General features: G+C 32.0%; 3 protein-coding genes and 1 long non-coding RNA gene across 4 annotated transcripts; 2 read left to right on the top strand and 2 right to left on the bottom strand.

Annotated features, from left to right (window-relative positions):
* Positions 1 to 780: 780 nt before the first annotated feature.
* LOC114179959 (cytochrome P450 71AU50-like) lies at positions 781 to 2,770 on the top strand. Its single transcript, XM_028066476.2, has 2 exons — positions 781 to 1,827; positions 2,044 to 2,770. The coding sequence occupies exons 1-2, from the start codon at positions 820 to 822 to the stop codon at positions 2,665 to 2,667; spliced, it is 1,632 nt and encodes a 543-aa protein (XP_027922277.1). The 5' UTR covers positions 781 to 819; the 3' UTR covers positions 2,668 to 2,770.
* A 3,347-nt stretch (positions 2,771 to 6,117) lies between these two features.
* LOC114177280 (Tetratricopeptide repeat (TPR)-like superfamily protein) lies at positions 6,118 to 8,517 on the bottom strand. The gene is made up of 2 exons (XM_085670922.1): positions 8,387 to 8,517; positions 6,118 to 8,216 (listed from the first exon to the last, which is right to left on the bottom strand). The coding sequence occupies exon 2, from the start codon at positions 8,184 to 8,186 to the stop codon at positions 6,231 to 6,233; it is 1,956 nt and encodes a 651-aa protein (XP_085527048.1). The 5' UTR covers positions 8,187 to 8,216; positions 8,387 to 8,517; the 3' UTR covers positions 6,118 to 6,230.
* Positions 8,518 to 11,753: 3,236 nt separating this feature from the next.
* Positions 11,754 to 12,904, top strand: LOC114179437 (uncharacterized). The gene is made up of 2 exons (XR_003603467.2): positions 11,754 to 12,191; positions 12,495 to 12,904. It is a non-coding gene; the product is annotated as an uncharacterized LOC114179437 (long non-coding RNA).
* Positions 12,905 to 13,300: 396 nt separating this feature from the next.
* LOC114176152 (protein ACTIVITY OF BC1 COMPLEX KINASE 8, chloroplastic-like) lies at positions 13,301 to 23,070 on the bottom strand. The gene is made up of 21 exons (XM_028061091.2): positions 22,458 to 23,070; positions 22,120 to 22,255; positions 21,156 to 21,322; positions 20,410 to 20,530; positions 20,170 to 20,270; positions 19,812 to 19,910; positions 19,165 to 19,275; positions 18,973 to 19,052; positions 18,798 to 18,867; positions 17,847 to 17,920; positions 17,670 to 17,739; positions 17,470 to 17,558; positions 16,788 to 16,912; positions 15,886 to 15,966; positions 15,742 to 15,802; positions 15,577 to 15,631; positions 15,395 to 15,493; positions 15,062 to 15,151; positions 14,413 to 14,472; positions 14,166 to 14,293; positions 13,301 to 13,770 (listed from the first exon to the last, which is right to left on the bottom strand). The coding sequence occupies exons 1-20, from the start codon at positions 22,929 to 22,931 to the stop codon at positions 14,177 to 14,179; spliced, it is 2,280 nt and encodes a 759-aa protein (XP_027916892.1). The 5' UTR covers positions 22,932 to 23,070; the 3' UTR covers positions 13,301 to 13,770; positions 14,166 to 14,176.
* Between the last annotated feature and the right edge of the window lie 686 nt (positions 23,071 to 23,756).

The raw sequence follows: 23,756 nt of genomic DNA, 5'->3' as shown, positions 1-23,756 counted from the left end.
ACACTTCCTGTACACATATACTAACACGGGAAGAAACAGTAAAATTAATAAGGGAAAAATCTTTCTTATTTACTCATTTTTCAACCAATTTAATTGAATATGAAATGTGAAAGATATTTTAAAGCGAGGACGAGTTCAGGAAGTATTATAATCTCAATAAAACTTGGCAAAAATGGCAAATGATTCAAATTTTTTAGATTTATAACAGTCAATATCTGCTTAAGAAACAACTAGATTAAATATATGGATTGCAAGTACAAAGCTACATGAAGTAATACACGAGATATGATGATGTAAAATGGAAGAACCATGAAGAGAATAGGAAGAAAGAAGACATTAACCCACGAAACATGATATATGGAAGGGAAAAGACAAACAACACTAAAAATGGAAGAACCATGAAGGGATAGGAAGAAGAAAGACATTAGCTCATGAAACATGATATGGAGGAAAAATGGCCAACAACATTCTTATGAAACATCTAATGGTATTTGGGTTCAATGAAGAAGTATCAAGGATATGCAAGAGTGAGGTGGTAAAAAACTTCAATCTCTTTGTGGTGAGTTTAAACCGATTCAAATGTAGTCTCTAGAATCATTCAAGAACTATTTTACACGTGTGTGATGACGATTTTCAACAAGATGCACATGTATAGTTGCAAAAGCTGAAGAAACAATTTTTTTTGAAAAGATAATTTAATCTTTAGCACCAACATATAGTTTTGTTTTATGTGGTATAGAAGAATAAAAAGACATGAATGCTCTCTCTCACTTGAGAGTTGCAAATTTCATTATTGGTGCATATTATATATACAGACCAATGTGGGGTTTCATCTTCATAAAAGCACACTCTAGAAATCATTACTGTCACAATCTGCATTACTTTAAAGAAACCTTTTGCTTACTTTTAAGCCTAGTTGCTCCTTTAGTACAGTTTAAAATCTCGCAAAAAGCTTGGATGATTTGGTTACCACTTCTTGCAGTTTTTCTTACTTACTTGTGGCTATGGAGAAGAAGCAAGAAAAATGGAAAGAGGTTACCACCTGGTCCAAAAGGGTTTCCTATTTTGGGGAGTCTTCACATGTTGGGGGCACACCCTTATCGTGATCTACACCAACTAGCTCAAAAGTATGGACCTATCATGCACTTGCGCTTGGGTTTTGTGCCCACCATTGTTGTTTCTTCACCCAAAGCTGCTCAACTCTTCCTCAAGACCCATGATCTGATCTATGCCGGTAGACCACCTCACGAAGCTGCAAAGTACATCTCATGGGGGCAGAGGAACCTGGCTTTTGCTCAATATGGTTCTTACTGGCGCAACATTCGTAAGATGTGCACGTTGGAACTCCTAAGCCAAGCCAAAATTAACTCCTTTAGACCCCTGAGGGAAGCAGAGCTAGACCTGTTGGTGAAGCATCTGAGAGAGGCAGCCATGGATGGAGCTGTGGTTGATCTCAGTGCCAGAGTTGCAGCACTCAGTGCAGACACAGCTTGCAGAATGATTTTAGGGAAGAAGTACATGGATAAGGAGTTGGATGAGAAGGGTTTCAAGGCTGTGATGCAAGAGTTAATGTACTTGGCAGCAACTCCTAACATAGGAGATTACATTCCTTACATCGGTAAACTTGACCTTCAGGGGCTAATCAAGCGTATGAAGGCGATGCGCAAAATCTTTGATGAATTCTTCGACAAAATCATCGATGAGCATATTGAATCAAAGAAGGGGGAGGAGGAGGTGAAGGATTTTGTCGATGTCATGTTGGGATTTCTCGGTACCGAACAATCGGAGTACTGCGTTGAAAGACCCAATATCAAAGCCATATTGCTGGTAAGGAAACACACATAAAGGTTGAGTCTTTCTGTTTCCGCCAACATATTTTTTTCAAAATCAAAAACTCAAACATTTGCTTAGTACTGTTACATTAAAGATCAAATGTTTTACATATAAACCACCCCAAAAGTACTTCCCAATGATTTATCATTACACCGATAGTTCACTCTTCTTTCACGACTTTTGTTTTTTTTGGTTTTTTATGTTGAAAAGGATATGTTGGCTGGTTCAATAGATACTTCTGCTACAGCAATAGAGTGGGCACTTTCGGAGCTGATAAAGAATCCAAGGGTGATGAAGAAGGTCCAAAAGGAACTGGAAATCGTGGTGGGTATGAAGAGGAAGGTGGAAGAATCAGACATAGAGAAGTTAGAGTATCTGGACATGGTTATAAAGGAAAGCCTGAGACTTCATCCAGTGGCACCGTTGCTGATACCACACGAGTCAAGGGAAGATTGCATGGTTGGAGAGTTTTTCATTCCTAAAAAGTCAAAGGTGATAGTGAATGCATGGGCTATTATGAGAGACCCAAGTGCCTGGGTTGATGCAGAAAAGTTCTGGCCTGAGAGATTTGAAGAAAGGAACATAGATATGAAAGGGCATGAGTTTGAGCTGATACCATTTGGATCTGGAAGAAGAAGGTGTCCAGGAATGCAACTGGGTCTAACTGTGGTTCGTCAGACAGTGGCACAAGTTGTCCATTGTTTTGATTGGAAGCTTCCCAACAACATGTTACCTTCGGATTTGGATATGACAGAGGAGTTTGGACTCGCAATGCCAAGGGCCAATCATCTTCTTGCCATTCCCACTCACCGCCTTCACAGTCACATTGATTGATGAAGAGAACAAAACTTGTTAAGTAATTCCTTATTTCTCTCTCTACATTCATAACAGTAAATGCTGATATAGTTTCTAACCTGCAATGGTTTTTTTCTTTTTTTGAGTATTGTCCGTTGTCTTTTTACTTGCACCAAGGTTTGGAGTGGGTCTTTCGCATACTTACAAAGTTTTTTTTTTTTTTTTATCGTTATTTTAAAAAATAGAACATCATGGAAATTTCAAATTTATATAATTAAATAGAAACCATATAAGTGAAATGATGGAATTAAATATTCAAGTGAATACAACAATGAGTTATGAGTTTTGAAAACTTAAAAAAGAAAATTTAAAGATAAAGTTTTTTTATTTAAAGTTTTTTTTTAAATTTTTATATTAAAAATTATTTATTAAATTATTGTAAATAATTTTATTTATTTTCCAAAATTTTATTGATTTCTTATTTACTAAAGATTTTACCTTTATTACCTACCAAAAAATAATGTAATTTCATTATTAGTTCTAAAATTTCAAACAAAATTTTCAAATCCTAATCAAAATATATAGAAATTTTTTTATAAATCTATAAATTAAAGTACTGAATAATAAAACTGATTAAAAGAAACGTTTATCTAATTTTAATATAAATTAAACAAATATAATAAAATCAACATCAATAAAAATAAAAAACATAAATAAGAACTAAAAAGATCGATAACAAAATCTTCAAAATAAAAACTTTAAGATAAAATAAAACTAAAAAAATCATGAGTAAATAAAAAACGAGAAGTTACGTGAACATAAAAAGAGGAAAATAAAAATAAAAAATAATATAAAAAAATATAGACAATTCATCACTCTCCCTTTATAAACAAACGTATAATTTATTAAAAAAAATAATTAATTAAATATAACTTTTCATAACGATAAAAATTAATCTGAATAATAATTTAAACAAATTTTATTTTCACGTCGGTAATCCAAAAATAAAGTTCTAGAACATAACCATCAATTAATGGGATATTTTATACATTACTGTTTTTATTTAATATGTTGTCGGGAGCATAAATATCTGTACCTGTTCGTTTGCTATTTATGAGGTGTTAGGTACAGTTTTCTCCTTGCTTTTCTTTTGGTAGTCAACATATAATTTTCATAAAAAATAATGAAGCTCTATTTTTTATTCAATTTTGTTATAATCTTCCTTTTCTACCTCATTACTTTACAATTTATTTTTTCTTTTGTTTATTCTAAAAGCTGTATCTATATTTTTTTTCTCCTCCCCTTCTCGTCCATACAAAGATTATTATAAATTTTATCATAGACATTAATTAAATAAGATTTCTTTCTATCAAACTTTATTATTATTGTCTTTTTATCAATGATTATTCACGACACGTGACAATTTAATGTTGACAGGGATGGATGTTGACCAAACTCTTATAAACAATATTAAAATTTAGTAAACAAATATAACCCTATCATATATTCGCGGTACTCCCAATTCGTGTCACAAAATAATTAATATATGTCGAAATTTCTTAAAATGTATTCTTGAGTTCTGATCTAATTATTATTTATATAATTTTATTTTATTTAAAAAAATAAAAAATAATTGAAAATATTATATAATTATATTTAATATTTTATTTTATATATATATATATATATATATATATATATATATATATATATATCAATAAAAAAAATTAAAAAAAAGTAAAACAAATATATTTTAATGTTGTTAAAAATTAAAATATAATTAAATATAAAAAAATTAAGAAAAAAAAATTAAATATCTATAAATTTTTTAAAAAATAATTAAAATATAAATTAAGTAATAAAATTATTAGAAATTTCAAAAAAGTAATTAAATTAAAAATTCTATATTTTAAACGTTTCAAGTCTTTGCATCTCAAACTTTGACTGAGATATTTTTTAAATGTTAAAAAAATTATTTTTCTTACATTTTAATAAATCTCTTAAAATTCTAAAATGTTTATTATCCTTAAGATAAATATTACATAAAAATATGTAAAATATATTTTTATCTTTATAAAATATACTGTATGAATTATAATATAATTAATTAATAAAATTAATTATTTCAATTTTTAATACAAAAATATAAAATAAAAAAAGATTATTAATTATATCTTAACTGGTATTTTTAGTACACAGTTAGCATTATCTTATATTTAAATCACTATTTTAAAAAAAATAGAAAGTATTTTTGTAGATAAAAAGAATGTGGATAGTGATGAACTTACATGTCATTGACTATATATTACACAAAAGTTACATTTATGTTAAATTATATTTATAAAAAAGTTAACAAAGAAACTAAATTCTTCACATTTTCTTAATTTTAAAATGAATATTCATAATTTTTATATTTTTAATAAAATAATATTTATATTCTTTTACTTTTTAAATAAATATTTATTTATTTTAATTTTAATAAAAAAACATGTGGGTCACTATTTTTCTTTTCTCTATTTTCGGGATTGGTTAGTTGGTGGTTGGTGGATCATCACCATTTTATTTTTCTGCTTTTAAAGACTTGTTGGCATAGTGCAGCAGATGATGAACCAACCATAAAAAAAAAATTAATTGATATGATAGTTAGGTGTAAGGTAACCATTGATTGAATATAAGTATTAAAATGAGCTAATAGATTGCAAAGTTATCAACACCATGTTAATTACATTACAAGCTATTAATTGCTATAATTTTACATCTATTTGGACGAAACAAAAACAAAAAGAAGAGGGCACAGGAACAAGGATACATCTATTTCTATGATTTCTTTTTGTTTGTTATTATTTTTCTAATTTTAAAATCACTATTTATACTTCTTACAAAACTGACAAATTTTATTTTTTATCTTTTTTAAAAAAGAACTTATTCACTCCAAAATTTGAAATAACTATTTTTAATTATTGATATTTATATAAAAACAACATAGTTTTATTAAAAATTAAGAAAATGTAGTTTTAATATATCTCTTAAAGTTATTAGAGTTCTTTCCTCACACATTACAAGGTAGCATACACGTAAAAACAATTATGTAAAATAATTATTAATATTATTCATATTTTTTATTTTATTTTTTTATCTTATTATACATTTGTTGTAATTATTATAATTATTATTTATAAATTTATTGTTATTACTTTAAAAATCTATTACTGTTATTATTTTATAAATATATTATTTTTGTTATTAAAACTTTATTGTATTATATTGTTTACTTAATTATGTTTGCAAATCATGTATGATAATCGAACGTGTTAACGTTATATGTTATATACGTAACACGATACAGAGTAAAATTTGTCCATGCAATGCAAAATGAAGGATAACTTTTGTGAATTTATCATTTTATACTGATTTTCTTCTTCTATCTTCTCATTAATGAGAAGATGCAAAAGGAAACTTTCGTTGAAAATCCGTTTTGCATTTTGTCGCTGATCAGTAGATGCAAATGTTAACTTTCTTAGCTTTTTATAATCCCTAATCCTTGAGTACAGTAGATAACCGGAAAAAGAAACAGCAATGGTCTCTTTTCATTGCATGAATCTTCATTCCCAACCTTCAAGAATCTCCTCTGCATAACCTAGAAGTCCCTTCTTAGAATGGGAAGTGAAGGCATCTAGCATATCATATATGTACAAGGTTTCAGGGTGTTTCCTATCCTCAACTGTAAATACAGTAGATTTCCCATTCACTTGAATAATACTTTGCCCAGGAGATTTCCTCAGTTGAAGATATTTCATCTTCCTTCTAATATCTGCAACTCCATCCCACATTTCAGCTGATGCATATATGTTAGCCATCTCCACATATGGAACTGACACTTGAGGCTCCAATTCAAATAACTGTTCAGACACAAACTTACCCATCTCCATCTTATCATGAAGTTTGCAAGCAGAGAGCAATGCACTCCATATGCCAGCATCAGGTTCAAAAGGCATACTTCTAATAATTTCTAAAGCTTCTGTGAGATGTCCTTTACGACCAAGAAGATGAACCATACAAGAATAATGGTCTATACCAGGGCTTATCCCATACTTTTGTGTCATCATGTTGAAGCACTCCAATCCGCTTTCTAGTAAACCTCCATGTGCACAAGCTTGGAGAACAGCAAGAAATGTTATGTGGTTTGGCTTCATCCCCATTTCTAACATCATAAAAAATAGGTCCAAAGCATCTTTAACATCTCCATTCAAAGCACAGGCAGTAATCATGGTTGTCCAGGAGACGACAGTTCTGTTAGCCATGCCATAGAACACCTCCTTAGAATCATTAAAAGATCCACACTTGGCATACATGTCAATTAGTGCGTTACAAACTATAACGTTATCTTTTAATCCTTTGTTGACAGAGTAATTGTCAACCCATTTTCCGAGTTCTAGCGACCCTGTCTGGCCACAGCCTGAAAGCAAAGCAAGCACAGTGACCAAATCCGGTTTCTCACCAGCAGATTCCATTGCATTAAACAGGGTCAATGCCTCACTCATAAATCCTTTCTCAGCGTACCCACTAATCATAACAGTCCATGATACGCAAGTTTTGTCAGACAAGCAATCAAACAAAGATCTTGCCGAATGAACATCGCCGCCTTTGGAGTACATACAAATAAGAGTATTCACCACACATACATCAGAATCACAACCCAACTTGACTCCATGAGAATGTACTAGCAAACCATGAAATAGTGCCATAGGCTGCACGCATGACGAAAGCAAATTGAGAATTGTGCAAATGTCTGGGGAAAACGCACCATCTAGCATCAATTTGTAACAGTTAACAGCCTTGACATACTTTTCAAATTTCGCATATCCTGCGATCATAGAATTCCAGGACACAACAGACCTCAGACCAGTTTCAATTTCATCAAACACCATCTCTGCCGAGCCCAAGTCACCACACTTGGCATATCCAGCAACCAAAGTGTTAGCCACGGAAAGATCATCACGAATACCAATCCGAATCCCAAAGGAATGAACTGCACCCAAAAAAGTCAGACTTTTCACACGCAAAATGGCGTCCATGAGTAGCAAAACAGTGACGGAATCAGGACGAATCCCCGAAAGCCTCATCTGACGTAGAAGACAAGACAGCCTGTCAAGAAAGCCAGATTGAGCAAAACCCAACAGCATTGCATTCCAAGAAGCGATGTCCCTGACGGGCATTTCAACAAACACATTGTGTGCATCTTCCAACTGACCACACTTGACATACATATCAACCATTGCCGTTTGCACGTAAATGTTGGCTTGAAAGCGGGATTTGAGGACGTGGGCATGGATGATTTTGGAGTTTAGGAGATGGGAAAGTGTGGCGCATGCTTTTAAGAGGAATGGAAAGGTGGAGTTGTTGGGTGTGAGGGAAGTTCGCTTCATGTGGCGAAAGAGAAGAAGAGCGTTGTGGGCATGGCCCTGATTCACAAGGTGTCGTATTTTGGAGTTCCAAGTGAAAAGGGTCCATGAACTGTTGATGCATGCACTCACACCACCACAGTAATGCCTTACCATTTCTCATTGCTGAGGTTCTTTCCAACAACACTTCTTTGCCCAACAAAACAACATCATTCATAAACGCTGCCTATTTTTTACGCGCTCAAACATATAATGTAAAACACATTTTTAATGCAATTTTATTCAATGAAATATGCAAAATGGTGGAGATGAAAAGAGTGATGATTAGAGATAAATTAGGAAATGAAAGACGGTACCTGTATTGAGGGAGATGAAAATGTTGGAAAAAATGAAGAACGTGGAGATGAAGAATGGTGAATGGTGGAAAGAAACTAAAGAACCCTAATCGATCCATGAAGAAAATAAAATTTTTCATTTTTTTTTTAAAGATTAAAAAACTTGATGTGTGATACTTAGAGTAGAGCCAAAAAAGCCCTAATCTACTAAAGATATATGTGTGTGTTTTGAAATTTCTCTTGATAATATAAGGTTTATATTTTGAAAGTTTTATTCAAAGACGGTAAACATAATATATTTTATATACTTATGTGTATGTATTTTGAGATAAATAAGAAAATATAATTGCCAAGCAGATCATTAAAATACTTAATTTATTAGTAAATTATTGAAAATGCACATTTTTAATATTGAAAATAAATATTTATATATAGTAATATTTTGCAAATACACTGGGTTTAGTGATTTCATTATTTTAAGATCATTCCACAAGTTGAGTCTAACGTGACTTTTAAGTTATTTTGGTCGAAGACATACACAAAAAGTTTAGACTTCAAGGAGAAATATAGACATGAGCATTATCCTTAAGATTGTAAACAACAAAATCCACATAGCAAATGCACAAACATTAAGGATTAACTCGAAAAATGTGCAAAACTTCGAAGTTACAAGAGGTGCATTCGGAAGAATTTGAGTCAAGGTAGAAGAAAATGGATTCAATTACAACATCTAAACTTGACCCGAGCTCATTTTCACGAGCTCAATCGTCTCAGCAACTTGGTGTAGAAATAGCGTTTTCTTTAAAAAAAAATAGGACTGTTTTTGAACCGGTAACTGAAAAATAAGATTAATTGATTTTTTTTTTAAATAGGGTAAAGTTTTCAGGGCTTACGTTACGGCTCTATTTAGACCGAAATCGGAATGCGGCCGATTTTCTGTTTTTTTTTTTATTTCTTATGTAAAAGTGAAATAGTTATCGTTGTAACAATTTTTGTATATCAGAATTCGTCAAGACTTATGACAATTTCAATTTTTTATTTTTTATTTTAAATTTAAAAATTGGTAAAAATCTTAACACTTTTAAGTTTTGTAAAAGAATAAAAAACCCGATGACAACTCAGTTTGAATTATGATAATTTCATCTTATTTTACAAAAAATAATCAACTAATTCTATTTTACAATTATATGTTCAAAATAATCATGTTTTTAAAAAAAAAAAAAAAAACCTAAAAATAGTGTATCTTTCTATGCTATCTTTATGATTATCCTTTTGAAAGTTTTTTAGAATACATTGTTTTAATGACATATGAAATACTATCTGAAACATATTTCCCGCAACAAGCTTTTTAAAATAAATTTTTCATTATATGAAATGATATTTTGGAATGAGCTTTTCTTAATTAGTTTTCCAAATATATGAGATGTTTTTTCGAGACAGAACTTTACGTTCGAAACAAATTTTCTGAAAGATATACAAGTTGCTTTCTAGAATAAATTTTTCACCACACTTAACATTTTGCTCTCTCTTTTTCTTCTCAAAAAGTATAATGGGAAATGGAACTACAGTCAAAGGTACAATATTGAAGAAGATATAATGACCAAATTTTTTATTTATAACAAAATATAAAAAAATAATTTTTTATCTACATTTTATTGTTCTAATTTTATCCTTAATTTTTATTTTAAAAATTAATTATTTTATAAATAGTTTAACCGTTATTCTAAAAACGTCTTGTCTTTACTAGTTATTTTAAAAACGTTTTTTGTATACATATTTTTTTTTCTAATTTTACTTTTAACAACTATTTTAAAAATTAATTATATTTTTTTTTTCATCTTAACTCAAATTTATATAAAAATTAAAAAATACAAACATAGGAAAGACAGCGCATGTGTTTTTACTAGTAACAATAATGACGATGATAAGATGTGATGCAGTGAGATAACAAAAAAAAATGAACTTATATGAATGGTTCTAACGACAGAGGTGATAGAATTTAATGGAGTGAACAAGACGACTTAGAAAATTTAAGAGCTAAAGTAGATTAAAAATTGATACTACTAAAAAAAATTCATATTTCCTACTAATTTTGTTTTGAAAATTGTTTTGTAAGAATTACTTATGAATTTTGTTAGAAAAAAAAATTGCAAAAAATTGCTGCTAATTTTTTTGCAAAATATTTTGTATAAAATATTTTTCACACCAAATTTTGTAAGAAATACTTATGAATTTCCTAATTTTGTAGGAAATAATTACTTACAAAAGAATTATCTATTAATTAAGATTCTTAGAAAAATAGCAGAAAAAAATCTTTTCTTGTAAATTTTTTTAATAAATTTGCAAGAAAGATCTAATGTAATATGAAAATTTTTAGCAGTATGAATTTTTATAAAAAATTTAAATTTTGATTCTTTTATGTAGAATTACTTATTAAATTGTCAAAATTAATTTCATTTAACATTTTTGTTTCGATATATAATAAAATTAGTTTTTCTAATCTTTTTATATCCTTTTAATCATTATTATGAGTTTAAGGATGAGATTAATTATAGTTAGTAATTCATTTTTTATTTATTTTTACGCATTTATTCATAAATGTCTTTTGTCATACAATTAAAACTTTAATTTTTCTCTTTTTAAAATTTTTAAATAGTTTAATTCAATTTTTTTAATTAACATATACATAAATATAAATATAAACGAGACAAAAGAAATTCATAAATATTTCTTTAATATCAATAAAAATTAACACAAACTAATAATAATTTAATTAAGTTTTATTTTCAAATATAAACTTATAATTAATTTAATAAATATATTAATACCAATTTTTTCTAACATCCATTTTAGCTTAAAATAATTTTATAATTAATTTAATAAAAACATATTAATCGCCGTAACCTTAACCTTAAGGTTTCATTAATAAAATGAAAAAAAATAGAATTAATAAATAAAATGACAAGTAAAATAAGAATTCCAATTATCTTAAGGAAATTTATAAAAAATAAATAAGAAAAGAGCTAGAAATTAAGAAAATAGAATATAAATAAATTGAAAAACACTAATTTATATATATATATATATATATATAATTTAATTCTTATAAAATTAATTTTTAAGGGAAGATTTATGTACATTATATAATGTAAACTCAGCCTCATTTGTCTATTCCAACACTTTCCGATCAAAGATCTTAATTATTTTCATATTTTTCATCCAACTTGTTTCAGTTAATTAACTAATTAAGAAGGGTAAAACTTTTGAAATATAAAACAAAACAAATAAAGAAATTATATATATTATAATGAAGAATCCGTCACAAACAATAAAGTATTACTAGTAAGTGACAAAAATGTCCATGTAATAGAACATTTAGAGAGTGAGTTAGGGTTGAACGTGGCAGATCTTTTCTCTTACGTGGGATCTGTTCCGACCTCTGTTGGGTAGCTTTATAAATATATATTTGATGTGAGAAAACAGCAAGATCATCCAACCTAGTTCTTGAGGATCGAGCTATGTTGCCGAGGAATCCGGGGACAGGTCAAAGGAGAATGCTGAAACACTAAAATTCAAATCTGCATTATCTCTATAAACAATATCAACTATCAACATCCTGTGCAATGCTGTCGCCTCAATTTTCAAAACCTCTACTCCTTCTTACTATCACCTACTCCTTTCTACCTCTGCGCCCACACACACAATGAAACTCTTCATACCGCCTTTCTTTCTATTTCTCATCTTTACCTTCAATGTCTCTTGTGTTTTTCAAGGAGAAGCACTTATCACCCAAGGAGTTGCGGCTTCTGGGACTTCTGCAACTATTGTGAGTTTCAATCTTTCTTCTCTAATCTACATCTTAATCATTTTGTTATTGGTTGATTTAGTTTATGGGAGTATGTTAAGTTAAGAGCGTAATCTTTGTTGTGTACTGCTAGTAACAATGTAAATCAGTCTATTATGTATGTTTTTTAAGATAATAACAATAAAAATAAACAAATTTGGAATACATTATCATTCTCTAAATAAATAGAGTTGTAATGAAACTCGCAGAGGATAAATGGAGATGTGAATAGGGTTTGATTTGATCAATGTTTTTCTTTGGGAGTAACTAGATTTAATTATGCAGAGAGGTGGATGTGGAAAGCAAAGGGGTGAATGCAAGGAAGAAAGAAGTGGGTCGGAAGAAAGTGTATTAGAGAATGAAGATTATGTCTATACCAACTCCTTGCCTTAGATGTTATGTGTTGATGTTGCTGAATTCATTACAGATTGTCCAAATCTAAAGCTGGCCACATTGACGATTGTAAAGGATCTATAACTTCTTATTTATTGTTTACCGGTTTATAACATTAGTGACGATGTTGTTTCTTTCGCAGTTAGACACTTTCTTGCTGTTCACTGGTATTTCATTACTGAAGTTCTATGTCTTCTCGATTGATGCTTGCCACATTTTTTACTATTAAGTAAAGTTTATGAGTATGAGTGTATGACTCGCGTGAGATTTCTCCATAATAAAGAAGTGTGTTATTGAACTAACTGATCCTTCAGAAGCTTTTGCTTTTACTAATTATTTATCACACGAAAATTAAGAGTGCATCAACTAATTTTAAAATTTTTATTCTCTATTGTTTCAGTAAATTATAATATAAAAAAGCGTTAACAAAATTACTTGGTAGTTTATTCGAACATAATTAATTTCTAACATTCGTACATTAGACATTAAACATTAACTATATTAAAATAGAAAACACAGCCCATAAATGAAGGTAACACAGCATGCCCATGTGGATGTCTTCATAAATCTGTATTCTTTATAAAAACGTCCAGTTAAAAAAATCTCAATACTTGCCTATCCCATCATCATCTCTTCTATTATCATTTTTCTTGGTGCATTACATCGTTATCTAGAGTAGAACACATCGGGGAAGAGAGTACAGAAGAAAATCATTGATGTGATTGCACAATCACGAACCTAATTAGACAAACGTCATATCTATGACAAATACTTACATTTGTATCTTCATTGGACAAATTTATGTACGTCAGTTACAAGTGGAGCTTCCCGCCGTCAAACTATGTCGGAAGCTCCACCATACTATATGGTGATTACAATAATAAACGCTACACCAATGCCTATAAAATTTACAATATGAATGAGGTAAGAAAAAAACACTAGTAATTTAGCAACGAGGTCCCATGGAGGGTGTGTTAATGACAAAAATGTGGCTCGCCAATTGGTTACCTTGGCCCAATCACGTCAGCATGCCTGCCAGCCGTGGCACGTGCTGATGTATTTCAAGATGTTAACTCTTAGTTTGAGCTTCAAATCAATTTTGTGACCCGAAGGTTGGCTTGTATTTTGTTATCATGACCGTAACGAAAGATACACGTCCATCCTAAATCTGCAATGGATCAAAGGAAAGATATATAAATACATGGATGGATCATGGCAGATGCCAAGAACCCAAAACAGTGTTCAATAAGAACTACAAAATATATATCAACCCATTTACAGGCACACGAAGACCATAAAAAGAACAAGCCTCTTCCATGTTTGTATGTGGGATGGGTAAATCGTCCACAACCTTACCCACAAGAATGAGAGGCTGTTTGCACAACTAGAACCCATATCCACCAGGTCCCTAGGCTTAAACAAATACCAAGACGCGGAATGCAGAAGAATGGCATGTCAAAAGCATGCTAAATGATCTTTTTGACCACATAATTCCGATTTAGCATAGTATCTTAACACAAAACATACAACATCCAAAAAGTTTTAAAAAGAAAAGAAAATCACCGAGTAGTTGCTTAGGCAGTCCCTGTAACCAGCCTTTCCCGTTCATCTAGTTTCTTGATCTTCACAATGCCAAAGAGCACTTGAAAACCAAAGATTGCACAGAACACATATGCTATGGTGGCAGGCACCTGAAAAAGATGGCATGAAAATTAAAAATGAAAAAGTGCCACTATCACCAGGCCATCAGTTAATTCAATTGAAAATCGCCACACAAAAAAAAAAAAAAGATAAAACGAGAACAGCTTACCCTAATTGAGTTCAGATACAGAATTGTTGCAAGATTTATTAGGCTCCCAGCAGCTATTGCCTATTAATTGACAAAAAGGTAACATAAATATGCATTATCCGGCCAACTTTTCTAATCTCTTGTCATATACACACATCATACATATATTCAAAGTATTGATTCTAAAACATCATGCACATGGTTTATAAAAAGTACATGCATGGAATATACTTCTGTTAAAGAGCAACTTACTATACACATCCAATATTCACTCAAAAATCTCTTGAAACATAAGAAATGTTAGATTGATTTTTATTAAGTTGAAAAATAATGATTCAAGCCTTCCCGAAACATGAAAATACTCCTGCACGCAAGGCGCTCTCAAACGTCCCAAACTAATAAAAGCAAAACTACAAATATTTGAAGGCAGGTAAGCATATCCAATGTAGTTCTATATCATCAGAACAGGAATAGGTATCCATTAAATTTCCATAATTTAGAGTTCTATTTATACAAAAGCAAACAGTTTTACAATCAATATTGTTTGAAGGGCATGCTTAGCAACAGAAAATGATAACTGGCTATTTTAATTGGACTCAATCAGTCAAACCAAATCCCAAGAAACAAGTTAACTTAAAATTTCACTGAGTTAGAGGGCAGATTTACTCACATTCCCTATTGTCTTCTGGACAGTGGCAATACGCTGGAATGCCCTCTCAGATTCCAATGCTCGGACTCGGAGTTTTAGGTCACCTTGCTCCTGTGCAAGAACAAAGGACAGGAGGATGTGATATAGAATTCCAGAAATCCAGAACAAACAAAAGATGCGAATCAAACGAATAACTGAGTGTACATGTTGGTTAGATGTCTGAAAGTTGCTAAACAGATATTTACAGATCCTATGCAGGAATGGAGAAGTGACTTTTTGTTTTGTCGGAATAAACATAAGTCATGCTAAACATAGCACACAACCTAATTATGTCTACAAAATTGCAAAACATACCAATCTTTGGATGATTTCAGCAAGCTTTTCAACCCTATCAGCCTGTCTAAATAAATTGTAAAATGCTTGAGATTGTCTGTCCCATTTCTTTCTCAAGTCCTGTACATTTAGAAGAAAGATATGAGAAAGGAATCATAATACTTGTCCTGACTTCAAACATGGAAGAAAAAGTCTGTGACTGCCTTTAGGATAACTTCAACTCCTGCCTCACGGAATTTTAACAACTCCAGAGCATAACTACAGGATCAGGAAAGATAGCCATGTTAGATCTGCAAAGCATATAATTAAAACATTTTTTAATGTCTAAAATGAATTAAAACATTATTAACTATGAATAGGGTACTCACGGTCTGGCAATCTCTGTAATATCAAAACGAGGATCGAGGCCCTTTCCAATGCCGTCCAACACTGCAACAAAAATAATTACTATTAACCATGCAGTTATAGGCATAGAAGATACAAAAGTAACGCATTAAACTCCCAATATTCACCTGAGAATGCTCTAACAACAAATGTGAATGTAGCAGGAAACCGAAAGGGCTGGTCTGCTGCAATGGCTAATAAGTCCTCACCTGTTTAAAGTATAAGAACTACAAGTAAGTGAAAAGGGACTGAAAAATGTTACTGAACAAAATCACGCTTGGTTTCATGGAATGATGACATGGGAATGGTAATCAAATTTTTATTTCTATGTGTTGTTTGCTATGAAAAGAAATAAAACGATGACTTCATTCCTTCTTTTATGTTTCATATGCTATGACTTTAACAAAATACAAGAAAAATAGACTTGGCCTGCCGAGTGTGAGCCAATTAAACTTTTGGGATTTTTTGGTCTGAAACAAACATATTGATCCAAAAAGATTTGACACCTGAACAGGTAAGCCAGACGAGATAGGCCAATTTTAAAAATTTGTTGGAAAATGAAATCGGATTCCATCACTTCTGCAATGGAATCATGTTCCCATAGTTGTACCCCGAATGTCCATTCCCATTCCAATAATTTAAACAGGTTGGGAATAGGCATGAGCAAATCCATTTGACTAAACCTGCATTGTACTAATAGAACAAAAACACCCAAGGAAGTACTGAAAGTTCTGACTTACAAAATTCTTATAGTTGACACAAGATGTCATGTCAAACTTTACGAATGAAATGACTTTAACCAATCAAGAAACAAAATAGTATGTCGAACTGTATATAGCTTTTGACCTACTTGAGTGCTACTGGATAAAATAATAAGTCAATAATCCATAACCCACAGCCAAAACAATATATCCTTCACTATGACTCATCCTTTTTATCTTCACATATGACTCCTTTCATGGACAATAATTGTTTTATGCATACATTCAGAAAATCTAAACTTAAATACACAATAGACCAGCTCCATTACCAATAGCAGCCAGACGTTCTTTCTTCTTCATTACTTTTTCCTCTTTGCTTAATGGCTTTTTGAATCCAAGTTCAGCCGTTGCCATCTCTCTCTCTCTCTTTTGTGCAGCCAAACGCTCTTCAAAACTAAAAAAAAAAAAAATAGAGTTCAAGAGCTCAACGTCAGATATTCTAGTAGGTTGCTAACATAACTAATGAGTACAGACATTCTAAACCATAGAAATTGTAGTGGGGATATAGGCTTAAAATATCAACAAGTAGTCAGAAATTTGCAGTAACAATTTTCAAATAAATATCACTATTTCCTTTTCATTGGTGGGGAAAAAAAAAGTTAAGCACTTTGACTCTGAGTCGGTGAAATTTGATCCTACCACTTGAGCCAACACAGTATCACTATACTACAGACATATCTACTCAGGACAGCCAAATAATTAAGCACAAAGCCCAATCAGGCAATCCATGATCAAAATTTCCCTTTTCCGAGATAGAAGGGTTAGAATCTCCTATCCACAACACTTTCTCTAGATAGTTTTAAGCAGCCTCTGCAGGAATCACTGTCAATAATTTACATGCTACTGCTACTGCTACATTATGATATTGATTTATAGAAATACTACTTGTAAGTCAATGTAGATGTTTTGAATTGTTTCGTGCATTCCCACTAAATAGATTAAACAAATTACCTATTAAGGAAGAACTGAGCTGTTCGTCTAACAGCAGTCATATCTCCAGTTGGGACAAGAACACCCATTTGAATCATTGATTGAAGGACCTGTATCGGTACACAAGCTCCATTTGGTAAGTAATTTAAATTTGAGAATGGAATATCATGCTATATTCTTCATGGCCTTTACGGAACACCATCCACAAAAACCAATTATACCTTTTCTGGATTCTTCTCATAAATTCCATAAAAAGCTTCGAGTAAACCTTCTCGAATATTCTGACTGATACTGTAAGGTGCAACAACAATCATAACAGCAAATGTATTCATCAAACCAAGAGCGTGTTCGACTGGTACTATCATATTATAAATATACAGAAAAGATAAAGACAATACCTTCCCATCATTCCGAAATCATAAAAGATCAATCTTCCACCATTGACATCATCAACTGCAATATTTCCGGGATGCTGCATGAATAGTATAAAAATTAGTTACAACTTACAAGAGTGAAAATGATCTGATATGAAAAATCCGTATCCCTCATTCAACACAGTTTCTTCCCCAGAGAAGGAAAAAAGGCATGGCAAGGCAATATTTAACGAGTCCTTAACATACTATTTTGGATACTTGACAGTCACTATTCCTCAACTAAGGAAGTTACTTCTAATGCCCTCATGAATAAGCTCTAGGGAAGCTTCCCCAGGTAATAGATTATAATCTATATGACACAAGCAGCATGCTTCTTGTACCTCAGGCAAAAGATGCTCTGATGTCATAGTATAAGAGCAAATTCAGAGATAGTAAGCATTGTATGTTAGCTAAACCATACAATTTACCGGCTACAAGAAAATCCAAACAAATCATTAATCCTCTATTTCCATTGGAAGTAAACATGCAAAAAATATACAATAGATGGAAGTAAAAGAAAAATAAAGTAAAAAGTTGTTTTGAAGAATAGAAGTAAGAAGGAAATGGAGAAATTTCTCTCCACTTGAGAGGAAGAGTGGGTAAACCTTTTAAATTTGTTTTGTAAATGAATTGTACAAAAAGCTTTTTAAACTAGTTAAAAAATATATTTGAATAAAAAATGTAAATCTTTTACGGTAGTTTATTTTTTTAACAACCATCTATTTTTTTTTATAAAAATATTTATTGAATTTAAAAGGAGAAACACAAAAAAAATCACACTCAAACACATTTTTCTCCATTTTCATGGCAATTTTGGGTTTGGGGGTATATGCGGGACCCACCCAAAACACATCCTTCCTATCTCCTCTCCCTCATTCTAAAAAGATAAGTTATGAGAGACAACTCAACAATTCTAAGAACAATAACAGTACGCACAGGGTCAGCATGGAAGAAACCATGTGATAAAATCTGCTCCAAGTAAGACTCCACTGCATATCGCCCTAACCTGTAGAAGATAAAGTAGACGATATGATAATTCTGAATTTCAAAAGCCAGTCATCAGTTCTTCAACTTCACAGAAGTAGAAGAGAAAATGTCAGATGACATTAACCTTTTCCGATCAACACCCAGTTGATCTAAAGCTTGTATTTTATTTATTTTAATCCCGGGAACATACTCCATTGTCAGAATCTGCATTGGAGAAATAGTTAAATTATATAGATAAGAAAAGAAATACATGAGAAGTAAATATGGGAAAGATGTAAAACTGCAATATGTTATCTATGAGAACTGAATGTTAAACCTGTGGCGTGGTATAATCCCAGTAGATTGTAGGGACTTTCACATAATCCAATTGCTTAAAGTTGCTCGCAAATAGTTCAGCATTAGCAGCTTCCTTGGTGTAATCAATCTCCTGAAAATATTTAACTCGTGTTACATTAACGAGGATCAGATAAAGTTAGGATGTGCAGTCAACAAGTGGTGAAAAGCAATAATGCTGTTCATGGTTTTAGAAAACAAGTGGTGACATGAAATTCACACCAACCATGACTCTTGCTGAAGCATTATAATTACATTTAAAAACCAAAGCCCCTCTTTTCCATTTTACTCGACCACCTAGCCAGGTAAAGTCATCCCCTTTCTGTTTACATAAAGACCGTCCAAATAAACCAGTAATCTTTAATAAAATTTTGCAATAAGAAATGAAACTTCATTGGTTTCCCCACAGGGAATTCCAAAAAGAGCAAAGCCAGCTTCTTGGCACTTTCCCAAGAACCTGAACATAATCAAACTCCACATGAGTCGTGATCCTGTGCAACCTATAAATATTTGATTTCCCTAGAGCAGAATGGCATCTTTATGATGGAGAGCCAGTAAACCAAACACGTGACTTTCTTCAGTTATTCTCAATTAACCTAAGAAAGACACAACATTCCAGAATATCATCACCTGATATAAAACAGAGGCACACTCGTCATAAATAGCAACCCAATCCCTCTTTGCACCATCTGATTTAGGATCAATTTTTTGAAGATATTCCGCAATGACCTGGAGAGGGTAAAAAAAGGCCCAAGTATCAGTGGTTTACCTAGTTCTGCAAGTCTTCAAAGAAAGCAAGTTCTATTAGTAAAAATGCTTCATGTAAGAAAAAAAAATTAAAACCAAGTTCAAATTTTGAAAAGGATTTGTTAATCTTGGAAGGTTATTAAATATAGTAAATTAAGTTAAAGAGAAGGTAATAGAATTATCATGAGTAATATCACATTTTAACACAGCACTAAAAGTGCAAGCATTATATGACACTGACCCTCAGATTTTTAAGATCAATATCAAAAAGATCTTTGAGACCAGGCCTTTGCACTTTAACAACAACCTCCTGCCCACTTAATCTTGCACGGTGAACCTGACCTGCATTGGGGAAAAAGATATTCACATTTCTTTCTTCTCATCAAATATTAAACCTAAAACAAAGGTACATTTAATTGGGTTTCCTTCCCTGATTTCACATTTACTATTACAAATATGTGTGAAGTAAAACACTGATTACCAAGACTTGCAGCAGCTATTGGTTCATAGTCAAAATGATCAAAGATGCTAGCTAAAGGAGATCCAAGTTCTTCTTCAACAATAGCTATAGCAGTCTCTGAGGGAAATGGAGGAACTTGATCCTGAACCCAGAAAATCAGGTAAATTAGGCTTTGAGTATATGCAAACTTAATACGTTTCATACTTCTCAATTTAACGTCAAACTAAATAAATAAGATTTACACCTACATCTGAAGAATACAAGGATAACAACACATGATTGCTTAGAAAATATAGGCTAACAAATATAAAAAATAAATAAATCTCGGATTAATACCTTCAAGAATAAACATCCTCATAGGGGTTCATAATGACAATGTGCAATGAACAAATTTTCAGAGAACTTTAGCAGTAAAATGCACACAGACCGAGACAAACATATTTCACAAGTATGTTCTTTTCTTTTCAACAATTAAATTATCTGAATTCATAAGATCATAAAGAGATTAAAAGAGTAAAATGGTTTTATTAATAATAATTTACGCAACAAGAAGCAAAAGGAGACAGGCCATCACAAAATAACAACTAAAAGAAAGCCAAAAAACAAATAAAGATCTAATTGAAGAACAAATCTAGAAGCTAGGGAAATTTTCCTGTTCTTCTTAAACTATAAATACCATAAATAAACTGAATAAAAAAAATATAACATAAGCAAAATGCAAGGAAATAATCTTATAACATAAGTTCAAACCAAAACTCCAATTCCACCTGAAGTTCAGACAACTGGTCAACATATTCCTGGGGAAGAATGTCCACTCTTGTGGAGAATTGCTGGCCAACTTTGATAAACGTAGGACCTAATCTCAGAATGCTCTCCTTCAGCCACTTGGCAAGGGTCTTTCGCCTTAAGATTTTCTTTTCCTCTGTCATTCCTCCTGTAAATATTATTTTTTGCGTCAAATAAAAAACAAATGGTAACATTGTTGAGATTCCTCAAATCAATAAAAAGCACTTCACAATTTATATGTTCACCGGTTTATGTATTGTTGCTAGAAAACAATATCCAAACAGGAAAATTTGATAACTATCATAGATTCATAACACCGAGAATAATTATTTAGGTTCAAACATGCACTTTGGTATTAAGTGTAGTAAGAATCAACCCTGGCTAGCATAACAACCTACCAAACTTTTCCAACTAGTACACTTCAAGTTCATATGCATAATAAAAAATAAATATGTTCCAAATCCCATAGACATATAGCGAGACTGCAGGATTATAAATCTCAAGAAAAAGAAATATACCTAAATAATCAAATTATGACTGGGCTCACATACTTACTATTTAAATTATTGCTCTTAGTTTCCATTTCCCACAGCTAAAACGGTAAACTTCTCTACTAAATGTTAAAATCGCTAGTTGATGCTCTATGGTTGCAATTACTCAAATGTTCACTCAACTAACTTTACACTAGAACTCCAACACCCAAGGAATAATGCTTAATCATATCGGTAATTTAGTATTACAAGTACCGTTTCTATTTCTAGAATACACTACTGTTAGAAAAACACTCCCACTGGTAACACATTGAATACACTTTGCATTTGTTCATCGAATCAATAAAATCAACATATACTGGATCCCAAGTTCCTTCACATGAAAACTCTAAGAGTCATTTCAGCAAATCCATGAACATTGAACACCTCATTCATAAGAAGCCAAACAACAAACCTTTATAAGAGAACTTCCGATTATTTAGCCAAGACTTGAAAATAAAAGTTATAACAAATCCCCAGATCTCCAACGTCCTCTGGATCATCGAATAAGTCTTGAACCTGCTCCATCGACCTCCAGGAGCAACCGCCACCTGAAAAAAAAAAATCTCAAGTTCATCTCACTCATCCAACCTTTTGTATTCCCCCTCTTCCGGCAGAGAGTCAAAGACTTAATCCTTTCGGGATACAAAGATTTATGCAAAAAGTCTAACTTCTCCCAGCAAATGTTATTTCATACACACGAACCTAAACATGGAACTCCTAAATAATCAAAGCCGTACAATACAACCATACCTCAATCGGTGCTTCCGCACTTTGTTTTTTGAACCACGCGTCCTCTTTACCAATCTCCTCCAACCTCCTCTTCCGTCCATCCTCTCTCCGTTTCGACGCTCCCATAAAATCTTCCACCAGCACTTCCGCCGCCACACCATTGCCATTGCCATTGCCATTGCCATTCACGTACTTCACCAAGCTACCATTCGCACTCTCACTCTCCCTAACGCCGGAGACGCCATTCACGTAACCATTAACGGCGCCGTTACCACCACGTCCGCTCGTAGCAACTCCGTTCCCACTCCACTCCACGTCATTCACTCTGTCAATGACGGCACCTTCTTCCTTGACGGCGCGGATAGCAGCATTGCGCCTGGAGCTCCGAACGGAAGTGCGAGAGTGAAATCTGGAGAGAGAACGGCGTCGTTTGGTGGTGATTTGCGGAGCAAGACATTTGAGCTGGAGTAAGAGTAGAGAGGAAGAGGAAGCCATTGATTGATGAGTGCGAGAAGCAGAGAGAGTGTGTGAGAGGATCAAAGCAGAACCCTAGATTTCATTGGAATCGAATTGGAAGGTGTAAGTGCGAGAGTGAAGAAACAGAGGAAGAAGACTAAGGAACGAAGACAGAGCAAGAGTTGAAGTGAAGTTACATAAAAATAAAAAGGTCGTGGAAGGGGTGGTGATAAGGAGGACACGTGGCAAGAAAAGATGAGACGCGAAGGTTTTGTAAGATTGTGATTGGTGGTGATTTTTGCGAGCTGCGTTCAGCCACAAAGGTCTTCGGCTTACGTGGAAGATATTTGGACGCTTTATGCTGACGTGTCCGCTCCATGATTTTGGCTTGCCAATTACAATTCAGGTTATGAATCCGAGATAGCATACATGGTCCATTCACAACTGTTATTATATCTTCTCCTAAATTTCCTTTTTTTTTTATATTTAATATTTTTCAGATATTAACTATATATATTTTTTATGTCAATGTCATACTTTTTCATAAACTGTTATTCACAGGTATTTTTTAACAAATTTGTTTTGTTTTTATATAAAAATGTACTTCCTTCTCTATTTCACGCATATTAAATAAAGATAACCTTTTTTAGAATAAATTTAATAAAAATAACCTTATTCTTTCAATTATAATGTACTAATAAAAAGTAAGAACTTCATTTAGTTTGAAATTTTTTCAAAAGGTATAGAATTGAAGTAATCATAACATTAAATAAGAAAAAAAATCATGATTTCGAAATAAAATTAAAATTTAAGCAACTTTTTTTCAAAAATTAACCCATTTTAATCACGTATTGAATTAGTAAA

Source organism: Vigna unguiculata, chromosome 3 (genome assembly GCF_037176805.1).
Source record: "Vigna unguiculata cultivar grain cowpea cultivar isolate G323 ecotype 2 chromosome 3, ASM3717680v1, whole genome shotgun sequence".
NCBI classification, from domain to species: Eukaryota; Viridiplantae; Streptophyta; class Magnoliopsida; order Fabales; family Fabaceae; genus Vigna; species Vigna unguiculata.
The sequence above is the reverse complement of the archived record's forward strand: the minus strand, read 5'-3'. Positions and strand labels throughout refer to the sequence as shown.